Here is a 17,145-nt window from a genome sequence, read left to right as displayed (position 1 = left end):
CTTTCTGGCTCTCTGTTGGGTGGTACATTGCTCTGGGTGGACATTTTGTGTCAGCACTATGAGAGCACCCTGGGAACTGCGTGTATGTGCACACATGATTGAAGATTTGGAACAGCGCAAAAACTTCTTCCTCTGGGATTCCCTGCTCTGACACTCCAATCTGTGAAGATCTGTTGGGGGTTAAAGGTCAACCGCTGTGGTTAAATTTAGCAGCTGATTCCAGAGATACCTCTGAGTCGGCACCAGAGAGGGCCCCTCTCAGAGGCAGACACCATGGCAACACAGGATATGGAGGGGGGGGGGCAGACATTGGGTGAAAGGCAGGAATACACCCTGGACAGGTCACCAATCCATCGCAGGGCTCACTCACCGTTATGTAACTAAAGGGTACCTCGTGCTCAACATTCACCTGCAAACTAGATAGTATCCAGCACTATATCAAGCCTGGCCTTGAAAACCCCTAGAGTTTCTGCGTGGTACTACACGACCTGGCTAGCTGTTCCACACAGCGACTGCTCTCTGTGCTAACAAATACTTCCTAATGTCTGTGTGGAATCTACCATTTGCTCATTTCCATTTATGCCCTCCTTTGTTCTGCTGACAGAACACGAATGCTCATAATTGCGTGTTCACGAGAGTCACCATCTTGTGCAAGGGGTTGTCCCAGAACTGAGCGAGCCAAATTTAAGAGAGCCCTTCGATGCTCCCTCAATAATGAGGCAATTACACTGCTGGCTTAAATGTCAGTGTTGACCCAGCATGCATTGCGTTGATTAACACTGTTACCAGAGTCGTTAAAGCATGGCAGAGCTAACCACATTCAGGTGTAATTTGACTGCCTTGTCATACCTTTTCAAATGACAATTATCACAGGCATCACACCGTTGTCTTGTTTAAAAACAAGCGTCTCAAATGATGCAAATTCCATCGATTAAAGTGTACTGGTAACAGCATTCTAAATTGCACTAATCCTTTTTCGTAAGGCAAATGTCACGGTTCAAGGTGGTCCACTGTGCCCGACTGCTATATTAGTGTTATTATACAGTGATATTCTTTTAAGGGGTGATGATTTATAATTGATAATTCATTCTTTGTGAATTCCGATCAGGGTCGTCGGAGCAGACCAAAAGTACGTCCCACACCTGAAGCTTTTCATGCTCCCTGTCGCCTCGACGCCTGCCCTCGCTTGTGAGAGGCCCTTACGACAGTAGCACTTATAATTAGGAGTAACTCAAAACAGAGGGGGAGTGATTAGGAGGTGAATTGGGACCAGGGGAACCTGCGGTCTCTCTTGTAGTTCCCCTTTAATCCCTTTTATGAATTTAATGGCCTCAATCAAATCCGTGCCACCAAGGCAATTTAGAGACTCCAGATAACTTAACCTGCAAGTTTTTTTGGATTGTGGGAGGAAACTGGAGTACCAGGAGGAAACCCACAGCGACGCAGGGAGAACATGCAAACCCCACACAGAAAGGATTTCAGCCAGGATTTGAAGTTAGTACCTTCCTGCTGTGAGGAAACTGTGCAACTCGCTGCTCCACTGAGCTGCTCTGGTTCCTCCCAAGGGATCCTCCTTTATGCATCTAGGGCAGTGGTCTCCAACCTTGGTCCTGGAGAGCTACAGGGTCTGCTGGTTTTTGTTTTCACATTAAAATCAGCACCCAATTGAGACCCAAGCCACCAGGAGAGTTGAGCTAACTGTGTAATCAACTGCTCTAATTGATTCATGAAGTACAGAGTCACTATGAAATCCAGCAGACCCTGTGGCTCTCCAGGACTAGGATTGGAGACCACCGATCTAGGGCAAGGGTGTCCTATTCTTAATCAAAAAGGGCTGGCGACAACACCTGATTGGGCTTATTAACTAATCACGGTCTTCAATCATGCCCTTGATAAGTAGAATCAGGTGTCCTTGGGCTGGCTAAAAACGAAACCCTGTGCCCACACCAGCCCTTTTTACATAGGCCTGGACGCCCCTGATCTGCGGAGTTTTATCTCGCCGCTGTTGCCTTCGGTGAGCTTTCCTGTGCTTCCGCAGGGTTTTGGGGAGGGAGGTAAGGTTTGGAGTGATGTGCATCCTGACAAATTGTTTGTGAAATGCCCAATGCAAGTGCATTTTGATTTGATTTGATCTGAAAGGCCCTCTGTGGACTGTGTTACGCATCAGAGGGCCTGGATCCAGGAACTATGAAAGGCAAATGCTAGGGTGATTTTTTTAATTTTGTTTATTTTATTTTAAATGTTTAAAAAAAAAAAAAATATTTCTTTGTTGGTTTGTCTCACAATTTGCCTGAGTACCTTTTGGTTATGTTTGCCCCCTGTCTCTCTTCCCCCACCTCAGCCCCCCTCCCTTTATCAAAAGGGTTTGGTGACTGTCACAGCTGTTTGCATTCACAGTTGGGCAGTTGGGGAGGTGTCAAAAAATGTGTTCCCCTCCCATCAACTGTGTTCAGACTTTACACACACTCTCACACACACAGATCTCAGACTGAAATAATCTGAGACAGTTAGAGCAAGAAATGTGTTCATGTGCACACACAATTCTTATTTGGTGGACATACCTGCATCATGCCATTTTTACCAAAGACATTTTTTATGTTCTCTGTTTTGAAATGGGACAAGAATTACAGTGCCTGTGGTTAAATGGGGGGGGGGGGGGGGTTCATGTCAATGGATAAATCTTCGCCTGTAAAAGGGTTTTTCACCAGAAATGATCTCTCCCGTTTTAGCCACAAAATGGCACCAATCATAACTGTCACAAATAGAGTGGAGGTGGTTTTTAAGCAGTTTCTCGACCCCATGCAAGAAACACATTTGATGTTTGAAATCTGCATGTCCTGACAGAACCAAGACCAAAGGCATACTACAGAAGGGATTAGGGCAAGGCACTATTAGATTATTCGTTTCTTATCTAGCTTTTTCTTATGTGCCCACTTGGCTGATTATGAAGTGCACATTCAAGGTACTTCTAGAAGTGGAAGAAAGCGAACGAAAAGAGATGTAGCTAAATTCTGGTCTGTATTCCTTCAACATTTGTCTTTGACTTGTAAGTAAACGCAAGCATTATATTTTTTTCTTTGCAATCTCAGTTAGTTTTAGTGATTGCCAAGTGAACTTGCCAAACTTGTGCTTGTGAAGATGGTAGAATCGTTCTTGATTTTCAATTGTGAATCACCGTTGAGGGCGAAGTTTGACGGATTCCCGGCCGTCGTCTCTGCGCGACACTGGTTTCAGTTTGAAACCGAACGTAAAGCGTTTCCTCCTCTTCCTCGTCTGACGTCAGCAGGCCCGGGTCCATCTCTAAAAGGAACAGACAGCTGCTCGGGACACTTGGGCGCTGTAGCGACAGAGCTGCTACAGAACTGCCACCCCCCCCCCCCAACCCCCGACTAGCCCCACCTCCCGCTGCGGAGCCAGTGCCACGCCCACCGCCCTCCCCCTCGCCCCTCAAAAGCCCCGCCCCGACTTCCATGCCCTTTGACCTTTTCCACCTGGTATATATAGCCACTCTGACTGTCAGAGTTCTCCTGGCTGCCAAAATGAAGGGTATAATCTCCATCTGCTGCTTTCTGTCTCTGCTGGTCTTGGCCATAACAGGTGAGTTAATATCTTTTGCCATGTTTATTGTACACACACACGCGTGTGTGTGTGTGTTTTTGCGTAGAGCTGGGAGAAACACTCGGGGAGGCGGATGAGGTTAGGGTTTTGGGGCTGGCGTGCGGGGACGAGTGCTGGGGAGAGCACCCCTTGATTTCTCGAGGTGAAAAGTCACTTCCTGTTGGAAGGGATCGATGGCGGGGGTCACGACCACAGGGAGAATGCGGGACCGAGGCAGAGCAGGACAGGGGCTCCTCCTTCACGCTTATTCTCATTGGCAGAATTTCCGATAGCACAAATAGTTTTTTTTTTTTTTTTTTCTTTCCTGTTTAAGAAATTCTCATTGTCGCAAAGACCCTTTTCCGAAAACAGGGCAAGCTTGTGATGGTGTCTGCCTACCCCCCTCACTGTGTGGACCCTGTGGCTGGGACACTGGGATTAGCGGGGGGGGGGAAATTGGGGGAGAGCTGGGCAGTGTTAGAGGGGAGGGGGCCTTCGGTTTGGCGGTCACGCTGACTCCTGCCCGATGGCAGCTTCCGCAGCTCCGCGCCGCAGCGCTATTTAAAATCCGGGGTATGAAACAAGATGGCCGGCTGGGCCGGGCACGAGCCCGAAATATGCAGGCGCCCCCCTACGTCCACTCGGGGGGGCCTTTATATTTAAAGTTCAGGTGCATACGCTGCAGTTTGTGGCCTCTTTATTTTTAAAGTATGCACATGTATTCCTTTCTGAGAGGGAGCACACACACACACACACAGTCTCTCCCATCTCTTTCTCTATGTGGTTGAAATATATCAGATGTTTTTGGCATGAAGGGCCCATGTAAGCTGTCCTGAAGCATGTCACCAGCTGATGGAAAACCCCACCCCCCCCACCTATGATCACAGACTGTGAGAGAGCGATCGGAGCACAGCCCGGCTTGTCCGTCTGTCCGTCTGTCCGTCTGGCCTCTCTCCGCCCTCCGGCCTCGGTTCTCTGAGACTCTTTGAGCTTGGCGACTGTTCCGCGACGTTTTTTGATCTGAAACGACGGCGGGTTCAGACCTTTTCCTTTCCTCCAGCTGCTCTGCTGTGTGCAGGGGGGACGTGTGCTGATGCCCTCGTGGGCGCCGCCTCAGCCGACCGGGTGCCGCTGAGACGCGAGCCCCGTTTCGGTGCTGGAATGTGTCCTGCTTGTCGGAATGCGCGGCACATGCGGAATTCGATTCGGGCATCTTTCGATGATTATCTCGCGGCCTGATTAGTCGGCCTCGCTGCTGGAAGGCGGCGGAGGCGCTTTATTTCTCTCTCTCTCTCTCTCTCTCTCTCTCCCTCCCTCCCTCTGGCAGCGCTCGGCGTTACCCTTGTCCGCCCTTGGGATCCTTTCAGCCGCGGCCTGGTGCTCAACCGCTTGCCTAGTGCACCTAACCTGCACGTGACCATCAGTGCCAAGATAAACGAACCCTACCTGACACCTCGACCACTTGCACCTCCCCAAATACCCCCCCTCACCCACCCTACCTCACCCTCAGCCCTACCCTTAGAACAGCACACTCCTCCCACCAACCGCCATCCATACCCAGCCCCTACCTTAAAAGAGCATCCAGCTGCTCCCGCCAGCACTGTCACAATGCCTTATGCCACGCCCAGCCTGTATAGGACATCCATTCGCTTGCTGGAGGTCAGCGGCAGCCGCTCTCGCTCTGGTCATCTGTGATCCGTCAGGTTTGTCCATGAGATCAGTCGCTTTCAAGTGTTTGTGTGTACCGGTGTGCCTGGGTCTTACTGAGATATGCACAATGCTGTGTTTTTACCGGTGAAAATATAGAATGATACTTAATAAAAAATTAAAATTAATGAGTATTTCTAAGGAAAATGAAATGACTAGTTAAATAAGAGATTAAATGCTAGAAATAAAATACAAAAAGTTATACATTCCAAGAAACATGTAATAAAATTTAAAATGATAAAATAAAAAAAAAATTAAAAAAAAGTAAAATAGTTCCTAAGGAAAAGTAAGGTAGGACTTCAGATTTCTTTTTAAAATATCCAGAGATTCAAATGCCAAAATAAAAATAAAAAAGCTTGTTTCACAGCCTGGGTGCATATTAACTGAAAGCTGTCAACAAATTGTAATCCTAGATTGTGGGATGCACAATAAGAGGGAATCTGAGGGCTCTGAGAGGAACAGATTTTATTAAAGGATCATTTAAAGTCAGGCACAAATCCTCAAGTACCTTTAAAGACCCGTAAGATAATCTTCTTAGGAAAGTTATAGGTATGACAGATACATATAGCATATCGAGTATCTTCTGCATAACAATGGAAATGTATCCTGTATTTGTGTATAATTGTCCCAAATGGCGTATTTATAGACAAAATAGGATGGGACCGGGGATTGTGCCCTGGGGCACACCGCATGTAATGCTGACTGGAGGTAGAATCATTGAGGGAGACACAGTATTCATGACCCAACTGTGCCCCATTTTTTCAGCCTGGAAATGAGGCTTTATGCTCCACCATGTCAAATGCCACAATAAGGTTTATAAGTACCAAGACCAAAATATTTTTATTATCTAAATGAACTGTAATGTAATTTATAACTTTCATTAGAGCTGTCTCAGTGCTGTGCTTTGTAAGAAAACCAGATTGGAATTTTTCAAAGAAAGAATTTGCAATTAAGTAATCAGAAAACTGCTGGAAGACCACCTCCTCAAGGATTTTACTTAAATTCTATTGAAATTATTGAGAATGGAAAGGGGTGTTCTTTTTTAAGAAGGGGCTTAACTTTGGCAGTTTTGAAAGTGAATAGAAAAGTGCCAGACCGCAGGGTGTGGTTGATAATTCTCCAGAAAGGCAAGTATAGACTTTCTTGAAAATAACTGGTAGGGATGAGGTCAAGTGTGTGATTTGAGACTGCTTACTACTTTCAAAGATCGCCAGTGAGGTTAAAAAGGGCAAAAGAGCTCGATTTTAGCATGAACAATGCTTTGTTTATTGGAAATACCCAACCTTGTTAGCCATCTTGACTCTGAACGCTGAAAATTCATCACATTTGTCTATGCAGAGTGATTCAGCCTGTGCTTTAGGAGAAGGACTTATTGTTCAACTGTTAAGAATGTGGGGCTTGTCTTTGTTGTTTGAGATCAAATTGGAAAAATATGCTTGCCTGTTTTGTTTTCCATTTACGTTCTGCCTTTTGACATTCTTTGAATGGCAATCTCTTTGTTTCTCCAAGGGAACCTGAATTTATTAGTAACTTTTTAAAAAACATTTTAGAGGGGCCACAAGGTCAATGCTGCTCTTAACCTCTTGCAAAACCAGTTAACAAAGTCTTTAACAGAGGAGTGCAGGCAAGGGGAGGGGCTATTGCTTAAATCGTCAGCAGCATCAGAGCCAAGGTCTGGTTTCCTTAATAGCCCAGTGTAATTAACCTCATTGCATGTTGAAACCGTTAAAAATAAATAAATAAAAATATCATAAATAGTAATATCAAAAACAGGTGGGATCACAATGGGACATCCCCGTGTTATACAAAGTATGTGTATGTGTGCGTGTGTGTGTGTGCGTGTGTGCGTGCGTGTGCATGGCCCATGCATGCATGCTTGTGAGAGATTTGTTTTCATCTGGAATGATCCAGACGTGTAGATGCAAGACGATTCTCTGGGCCTGTGGCAGCTTCTGTATCGGGGTTCAGAGGTGCAGAATGGAAAGGTCCTCGCTAATGTGCGCAGACCGTCTCCATTAGTGTTTGAGTACTTTCTTGGCTGCGTTTTCTCAGATCACAAGTACATTCAGCGTGCCTGAGAGCGAGGACAAGCGTGTCAGCGCTCTTTGCTCTCAGCCCTTGGCTCTGCTAAGCGTACCCGCCCAAGGCAGGCTCAGCTCAAGGCAGCCGCCCTTCGCGAAACGATCTGGGGCCTCAGACGGGTACGGGGGGGGCTTTAGAGCACATCTTGAGTGAGGTGCTAGGGTTCGGAGGTCAAAAACAATTAATCGTAAATATTATTATTCAATTATGCAATGCAACGAATGGCAATTGAACCCACAAATCTTGTAGATGTGTGGCGTACTCTTCTACTTACTGGGGTTTTTTTGTTGTCGGTGATTCAAGCAGATTTGCTTTGGCCATGGCTGTGATCAGACTGGAACTGAGCTCGAGCCTATGATCTGTGACTGTAGCTGTAAATGGGGAAAGGCTTGGTCCTGACTGGGACTGCTTGTGTAGAGAATCGGTGTCTGTGCTGGTGTGCTGGTTGAACGTCACAGCAGTCCAATGGTTTGTTCTGCGGTTGTTATGGTTTCTGTTGTGGTTGTTAGCCCTATTATATACCGTTATTTAATTTGGTGAGGGATAGGACAGATATCTATTCGCTTCCCTGCCCAAAGGTTTAGCACAAAATTCTGGGCCCTGTCCATATGCAGTCTGTGTGGCCCCCCCTTAAAATTGTAGACCAGAGCACACCGTTGAGTTCCCCCCTCCCCTGCATTGAGGACCTGGTTAGTCAGTTTCACTGTCCCTGCCACTGCTTTATTTGGACCTGGTCAGGGGCAGGGTGTGAACAATGGAAACTGACTTGAAAAATACACAGAAACATAATTTAGCATTCAGATTTGCCTTTTGATTTTTCAAACAAGGTCAAATGCAAGATTGTATCATACGCAAGATTCTGACTGATTCTGTTTTTAACTTGTTGTATTTTCTGAGGATAGGAGTGTAAGAGAATCACAGGCCCTGTAACTCCCCCACCTTCTACCCCCCCTACTCCCACACCTGTCACCCCCACACTCCTCACCCCCTACTCCCCCACCATGCTGCAGCTTAGAGGTGTCCTCAATGACCGCAGATCTTAAATCTAAAGGGAAGATACTCCACAGTTTGGGAGCCACTCTGGCAAAAGGCTGGTCTCCCTTTGTTTTTCCTACAGATCTGGAGGTTACCAGCAACCCTTGGTCCTAGGACCTAAGGGACTTATTTGTAGCACAAGGGCTAAGAAGCTTGGTAATGTAGGCCGGTGCCAGACCGTGCAACGCCCTACATGTAAGGACAAGAATTTAAAAATCAATCCCGAATTTGAGGGGACGCCAATGAAGCAAGGCTTAGATGGAAGTATTTTTTGAGGGTTCGTTAATCTCAGCATTTAAGGTGTCCTGCTCTTTTCCCTGGAAGGAGGGGGTGGCTCGTCCCCTTGTGTGCTCCTGTACGAGCACTGAGCAGGTATTAACTCTGGACAGTCCACTGCACTTGGTTGCAGCCTCTGCTGCAGATTCGAGAGGGCAGGGGACAGGGAGTGTGTGGATGAGGGGCACAGAGTTTAACTGCTCAGTCACATAGCAGAATCTCATAAACAGGAAAAGGGCTGGTCCACATAAGAATGACACGTTATTTATGATGACAGAAGTGTTTGTCGTCTGATCCTTAGGTAACAACAGCCTCATAATGTGGAAAAATCTTAGCATTAAGAAGACTGAAAGAAGTTTTTTTTTTTGCCCTCTGTCAAAGCAACTCCCACCAAAATCATGAAGGGGAAAAGATCTGTTGGATGTACATGTAATTCAGTGGTCAGGGTTCACACACAGGGCGTATAAGGGAGGATAGAGAAAAATAAAGGAGGGGTGGGGTCAGCTGTGTGATTCCTCAGCTGTCACAGGGGCTGAATTTGGGGGGGTGGGGCTCTTCACCCTGAGGCCAGGTGAAAGCACACCTGGTGGAGCAGGGGTGTCAGTCTGTCACTGCCAGTGGCAGCATCCTGTCATCTCTCTCGCCTATGCCGATTCTCTTGTTTTCTACTCTTTCCTCCTTTGGTGCTGATTTGAAGAATGCCTCCCACACACACCCTAGAAACATAATGCATCAAAGGGGCATTGGCACTGGGGATTTCTCACAGTTGTGTGAAGTTCCAAAGGTGGAAGTTTCTGTTGTGTTCTCTCTCTCTCTTTCCTTGGTTGCATTATATGCCTTAATTGATTTTTTTTTTTCACTATTGCTATGATTTTTCTTGTGAAGGTTTAGTCAGAGAGAGTTTATCGGGAGGGAGGGAGGCGATGTACTCACACTGCTTCCTGTTCCCAGCTGGGAAGTTCCTTTCCTTCATGAAGCTTTTGAACGGTAGAATTCCAGAACTTCTGGTCTGAGAATGCAGCAACACTTTTGCTTTTCAGTTGATTCTGAGGAAGACGTTCCAGATGTCGAAACGTCGTACACCTTGTTTCGTTAAACGTGTTGTGTTTCTGAGTTTTGAGCGCTCCAGGTTAGTCCTTGTGAAGTCATCCAGTTAAGGATTCCTCGTTGTGTGAGAGGTAGTGTGTGAGAGTTTGAGTTCCCCGTTTGGGTTTTCTCTACGGTGTCTCTGATCGGACATCTTTTTGGTTCCAGATGGCATTGCTGAGATTCAGCAGCCAGTCAGACAGGGGTACTGAGTGGAATCCACAGAGCAGGGAGCCATTGTGGCTCAAGTTCTTCCACAGGACATTGGAACACATTGCTGGATAGCAGGGAGGAGGGCAAGATATACATATGGAGAGAGTGGGGGGACGGAGGGGGGAGAGAGAGGGAGAGAGAGAGATGTGTATATGAATATGTGTATGTAAGTGTGTTTTTATGTCCAGAAGCTTGAGTATATGTGTGTAAGAGTGTGTGTTTGTGCATGCATGTGTATATTAGTGTAAGAGCATGTGTGTGTTTGCGTGCATATGTGTGTATGCGTGTGTACACATCTATAGGAGCATGTGTGTGTGCATACATGCATGTGTGTGTATGAGAATATGTATGTGTGCATGTGTATGGGAGTATAATATTTCTGTGTATGTATGTGTATATGCATTTATGCCTGTACGTGAGTGTATATGAGCAATATTTCTGTGTGTGTCTGTGTTTGTGAGTGTAATATTCCTATGTGTATATGTGTTTATGTGAGTGTATATGAGTGTAATGTGTGTGTGTATGTGAGTGTGTGTGTGCATGTGTAAATGAGTGTAATATTTCTGTGTGTGTCTGTTTATGCGTGTATGTGCGTGTGTATGAGTGTAATATTTCTGTGTGTGCTTATGCATTTGTGTATATATGTGTGTATGTGTGCATGTGTATATGAGTGTAATATTTCTGTGTGTGTTTATGCGTTTGTGTGTATATGTGTGTATATGAGTGTAATATTTCTGTGTGTGTTTATGCGTTTGTGTGTATATGTGTGTATGTGAGTATATGAGATGCAGTTACAGAGGGAGGGCTGTCACAGCCCCTGGCTCCTGTGGGATGTTACTGGGGCTGCCGTCAGGCTGATGCTTCTGCCTTCAAATAGGAGAGGAATTTTCTCCCCCCTCCTCTTTCCGTCCCCTGACCCATTGTGGGGCTATTTCTGTCCCCAGGAGGAACTGGGCTTCCAAAACCCTGGCACCTGTCGCCATCCGTGGGACGTGTCCCAGAGCTCCCCACCGCCAGGGCCAGGGCGTTACCCTTAATTTCGACTTGAACCACAACAACTGCTGCTATCGCTGCATTTAGTGGTGACAATGGTTGGTCACTGAAGAGCACCCCCCCTTCCTCCCTGCAGTCAGTACACCAGTGTGGTTGGGGAATTTAACAGGGGGAAAAGCCAGCAGTTTATAGAGCTGTCATCAGATACCCACTGTATACTTGCTAAATCCAGTGTCGCTCCCACCCCCCCAACCCCCAACCACCACCAACCCCCTTCCCCTGGAGTTTCCTGTGTGTGCTGGTGCTCTTAAAAGGCATTCACCACAGCCTCTCTCTCTCTCTCTCTCTCTCTCCCTCTCTCTCCCTCTCTCTCCCTCTCTCTCCCTCTCTCTCTCTCTCTCTCTCTCTTCTTTATTAAATGAAACCAGCTTTAATTGAATTGTCCTTTTGGGATCAGCCTGCACAATCTGATCCTGGGGGTTTACCTGCATCGGCGCACTGACACATTTTTACACACACACACACCCTCACACTCATACACACACACACACGCTCACACTCATACACACACACACACGCTCACACTCTTATACACACAAACATTCACTCACACAGGTATGCACACACACACTCACTCCCACATGTATACATACATGCCTACATAAATAAGCGCACACACAAACACTCACAAAATAAGTATATGCACACACACGCTTCACTCCATTCACATTACACACACACACACGCAGGGGCGACATAGCTCAGGAGGTAAGACCGATTGTCTGGCAGTCGGAGGGTTGCCGGTTCAAACCCTGCCCTGGGCATGTCGAAGTGACCTTGAGCAAGACACCTAACCCCTAACCCCTAACTGCTCTGGCGAATGAGAGGCATCAATTGTAAAGCGCTTTGGATAAAAGCGCTATATAAATGCAGTCCATTTACCATTACACACACACACACACACACAGGACCGAATCTGAGCAGGCCCCTCAATTTCAGGGCTGGATTGAGTAGAAGAGATCCAAATTCAGACATTCATTTATTTTGGCTCCCCAGTAAAATCTATATTATATAACTGCATTTTACCGAGAGCTCACAGCCTGTTATTAGTTTTGCACTGTGCACATTGCCTTGCCATTGCTCCACACCATCATGGGCCGTGGGCCTGATTAAATTAATTCCACCATTCGCTCCAAAGATTTTGCCCCAAATGAGTCCTTTCCCTGTCGAGCCCTTGAGCATTTTGACAGACCCAGCCACACCCCTTTCAGTATCATCCTCTCAGATGGCCTTGTCACTCAACTGGTCACTGCCCCAACACAATCAGACGCAGCTCTCTGATTGGTCAAGTGAAATTGTCCTCAAAAAAAGGTAAATGAAATGCTTGACGGACAATCTTGATGAATTGTATGTGAAATGAACATTATCACAGCAACCGTCGATAAATGGCTGCGCAGATACACGATGACCCCACACGCACAGGCACGCACACATACACACACACACACACACACACACGCTACAGGCAGTTATCAGCGCCGCCGCTGTTGTGCCGTGACACAAAACTTCGACGGACAGTCGCAGTTGTGCTCTTTGCCCAAAGGGCCAGGGACCGCGCCCGCGTTTGTCGGAGGCATTCCTTCTGAATGTACCGCCGCAACCGCTCTGTTTTTCCAAACTGAACACGGTTGCCAGGCAACAGACTCAACAAGGACACACGGTCCTGGGAGCAGATGTCTGGAGCTCGTCTCTCTCCGCCCTGGCACCTCAAGGGTTAACCTCCCTTTACGTTGTTTTCCCAATGTAAATGCTTTACGAGTAGTTTTATGTTTGTTTGGTTTGGTTTCTTTGTACCATAGAAGGAATATGTAATGTAATGAATAATCTGAGCGTGATGATTTTCATCATTTGTATTGGAATGAGTCATGTAGGTGTCTGGCATTTATGATTCTGGCTGTTGTCATGGTCATGTCAGTGCTTATGATTGAGACTGTGGTTCTGGCCGTTTTCATGGTCCTGTGAGCGCTTATGATTGTGTCTGTGGTTCTATGGTCATGTCAGTGCTTATGATTGTGTCTGTGGTTCTGGCTGTTGTCATGGTCCTGTGAGCGCTTATGATTGTGACTGTGGCCAGGTCTTTCCTGGCTCAAAAATGAGGCAGTGGTGGTACTTTTATCATGATCATATGATCCAGTTTACCACATCTTGTAATGCGAATTATACTTTTAACAGCCAGTAATGATCAGATGATGACCGTGTTGTCTTTCCACTTTTCCTCTTCATTCTCCTTCCTGCAAACTCACTTTCTGAAAAAAAGAAAGGGCATTGTCTGGGCCATACCTTTAAAGTTGACAGTGGTCGCGTTTATGCAAACAAAAAAAAAAACATACAAACACAAGCGAAAATGCATATATATGCATATATATTTATATATCTATAAATGCAGATATTGTGAGGTCTTGATTTAAGATTACAACAGGCGATGAGCCCCAACAAAATAATTACTCCTGTTTCTTTGCGCCAATCGTCTTTCGGTGTCTGATTGTGGTGTTTATAAACCATAATATTTACACAGCAGTTGGTAGCATTGGAAGTTTCAAAAAGAAAGTGCAGAAAAGTTAAAAATGAAGGTCACGCTCTAGTTAGCTTGCTCAGCATTAGAAAATTAAAACAGAATCCACTCCTAGGGTTTTAAAATATTATTAGGCTGTGTGCAAAAAAAATCATTTTGATCAGAATGCCAAAACATGATTTAATCCTGCTGTCTCATCCCACTTCTCTTATAATAAGTGTTATGTTATAAACAAATGTCAAAGTTATTATTCACATATTATGTATTATATAAAATAATTATTTTAGTAGAACATTAGTACATTCCTGTAAAATGCAGAATTTTAAATGTCGAGCATTTCATTTCAACCACTAGTTGAAAACATTACACTGATAGGATGTAATTTTGGAAACTTTTTTGAACATACTGGACGTGCTCGGGTGCAAAATAAAATAGGATTTACCTGTCCGAATCCAGTGAACTCAGTGACCTCTGATCACGCTCTCTGTGCATCCAGCTGCTGAAGCTTTGCGTTCTTCTTCTGTAGTGCCCTGGTGCATCCTGGTGCTGATTACAATACAGCATCACATTGGAGCAATGCCATAGAAATCTGCCATATGCAACGCTTGTATTTATCATGTTTTTTTCATACAGGCACCGGTCAGTAGTTTGTGGGGGCTGCACAAAATTTCATTGAGGTGTCCAGAATTCTCGATGCAGGTCAAAGTCATCACTCCTCCTTCTTCTTCTTTCAGCTGTTCCCATTAGCGGTCACCACAGAGAATCAGATTTATGATCCGCACATTTGATTTGGCATATGTTTTACGCCGGATGCCCTTCCCGACGCAAACCCTCCCAATTTATTCCGGGCTGGGAATAAATTGTATAATTTGCCGATGACTGCAATGAGATCTTCTGTGATTAAACCTCTGCCCACTCTGTCACTCCCACCCACTTAACCTTAATCTCATTCTAACCAGCAGGGGGGAGGAACTCCACCGGGTGACATCAGGCCAGATGGCTTCATCCTCTGTACCTGACATTTAACTTAATATATTTTAGAAATTTTTTTTTTTTAATCAATATTGTTGATGTCTTTTTTTTCTAAATGACCCCTGGCTTTGCTTGTGTTCCTGGTTTCCTGTGTTTAGGCATCCGGGTGTGTGTGTGTGGGGTTAGTGACAGTTTAATGTCTCCCTGATCTTCTGTATACCGTGTGAATGTTGGAGCGGATTGACTCTGATAGCTGACGCCAATGCCACGCAGTGCTCTGTTCACCCCCTCCCCCCCAAAACGTTTGGCGTGCTCGCGCCTCACCCAGGCGCTGACATTACACACCCTTATTTTTAGGGGCTTCACTTCTACCCCTGCAGACACACACACAGTAACACTGCTCTAGTGGTCATTAATGTATTCATTCATTTTAAACGGAGCAGACCAATCACCCAAATTTTATTTTTTTCACCTTTATCCAGGCAGGGGGGAGAAGCAGAGGGGGTTAGAGGTACAGACATGAATCGGTCCCTGGTGCTCCTGGGGCTGGGTTTGCATTTGCGTTGAGAGTCGGATCAGCGTTACTCTGTCAGAGTGAGATTTACCGCCAGCATTGCCCATGAAAGCACCCACAACTCAAGCAGAAGCTGAAGAATATTTACTTATTTATGTCTTTCGAGGCAGATTTAGATTTTTGAAATGGACAGGAAGATGGGTGCCTACAAGGGAAATCAGCCTTTGGAGAAAACTCAATTTTTGGACTCTTGTTGGAGTCTGATTAGCACTGGACATTTTACTGTGGACTCAAGACGTCCTGTCTTGCAGACAGATGCAAGTCAGCCACATTCATGCACATTTCTAAATTAGTGGATGAGAGTCGCTCTCTCAATTTCCCCTTCAGAGTCCTCAGCCATTGAGCGGGCGGCAAATTCTTGTCGAAGATCTCAAACGGTCCAAATGCGTCTCCCCCCTCTAAGTAAGACTAAAACCGCACGCTGACTCACAGCCCTGTCAGTCACGACCCAGGGTGAACCTGGACAGACACCCATGAGGGGAGGTGTGAAGTATGGCTCTACCCAGCCGTCAATCACCCGACTGTGGTGCTTTGCACGCAGGCATTCGCCTCGCTGTGTGAGACGCGGTAGGCCCAAAAACCAGTGGCGAATTTACTCTTCCTGTACGACGCTGATCATTTTCTCATAAGCAATATCGCCGGGTTATGAACTCCTGTGGAGCACGGTGTCTTATACCGGACGGTGGCGTTATATGGTCACGTGTACCGTCACGTAACTGTAAACGTTTTGACCAACTGACGGCCGTTCCCTTCTATAAGTAGCTTATAGAGGTCACGTGAACCTCGTCAGTGAGCGGGTGGTCAGCTTCTGAAATTCGAAACGATTGCACCTGAAGTGCACTTGTGTCGTGACATCGCAACAGTTGTGTAACTTGTGTGATGGATTGGTCTTTGTCTTGGTAAACAAAACCATGCCAGGTCTATAAATGGATTGCATATGAAAAAATGTAATCCGTTTACATTATACTTATATAAACTTGTATTGTACTTCAGGTATGCTGACATACTGTTTTTATTCATGGGAATGTGCCCACAAGACAGGTTTCATCATTTAGAAGCAGCACTACCTCTCCTGGACAACTATATATGGTTTGTAGTGTGAAAAACAGTGTGAGTGCAAGAGCATGTAGATACTCTGAGACAGTGTTCCCTGCACAGAAAAAAAGGAAAATATGTGTCTGAATGACATATTTAGTATTTACAATGTGCCTTACATTACATTACATTTATTTGGCAGATTTACTCCAAAGTGACTTATAAGTGCTTACCGAAGGTCATTGGAACAACTACAAAACACAGGTCCAATAAGATACAATACCCATTATGTAATAGTTATATCCATAGCTATGAACATCAAGTCCAGTTGATGTCCACAGGGTAAGCATAGGTTAGGCCCCCTAACCAATGTGCCCCCCCCCCCCACCCCCCCCACCCCCACACAAACACGCTGAGCAAGGTTGCAAGTAATCTGGCGTGCGGTTCCGTGAGATTCTTGGCCGGTGTTTGTACGAGGATGGCATGGCGGCCGATGTCCTCTCTTCGTGCTGGACCACTGGATGGGGTCCAGATGCACTCCTGGAAGTGAATCCAGGAAACCGCCCCCCTCTCCCCCCCCCCTCACCCCCAGCCCACTAGCACAGCCAGCTTCTTATCCACAATTTCAATCACTCGATCAGTAACTGTATGGGAAACACACAGGCCTGGCTGGGGCCTCCCTACATGGGCACTGGCCAATGGGGTTGGGAGGAGGAGGAGGGGGGGCACTTAATGCCAGGGGTTAGGTGGATTAATTTCAAATGAGGAAAATAGTCAGACCCCCACCCCCTGTTGGCAGCCTCTAAGATGTGTCTGGGGGTGGGGGGGGGGGGCTGTGGGCTCTTTCTCAAAGCTCTTTCTCGAAGGCTTGCATACTTGTCTGTCTGCCAGTAGTTGTGGGGGGGGGGGTGGGAATGGGGGTCTCACAGGAGCCTCTCGCAGACATCGCCTCAGGTTCATGATGAGACGCGCGGCCCGGCGTCGGATGTCCAAGTCAGCATAT

General features: G+C 46.2%; 1 protein-coding gene across 3 annotated transcripts in view; it reads left to right on the top strand.

The window, feature by feature from the left end:
• The first annotated feature begins 1,906 nt into the window (after window positions 1–1,906).
• srl (sarcalumenin) overlaps window positions 1,907–17,145 on the top strand; it is a 32,716-nt gene continuing 17,477 nt past the window's right edge. Inside the window, exon 1 of one of the 3 annotated variants that reach the window (XM_064315402.1) lies at window positions 1,907–2,014. Coding sequence is in view for 2 of the 3 variants with exons in the window: in XM_064315400.1 (XP_064171470.1) it covers window positions 3,471–3,597 (127 nt within the window). In the remaining variant the exon portion in view is untranslated. Of the gene's footprint in view, window positions 2,015–3,375; window positions 3,598–17,145 lie in introns of those variants that run through there. The other 2 variants (XM_064315400.1, XM_064315401.1) reach the window with 2 other exon arrangements.

Source organism: Anguilla rostrata, chromosome 17 (assembly GCF_018555375.3).
Source record: "Anguilla rostrata isolate EN2019 chromosome 17, ASM1855537v3, whole genome shotgun sequence".
NCBI lineage: Eukaryota > Metazoa > Chordata > Actinopteri > Anguilliformes > Anguillidae > Anguilla > Anguilla rostrata.
This window is presented reverse-complemented; position numbering and strand designations above follow the sequence as displayed.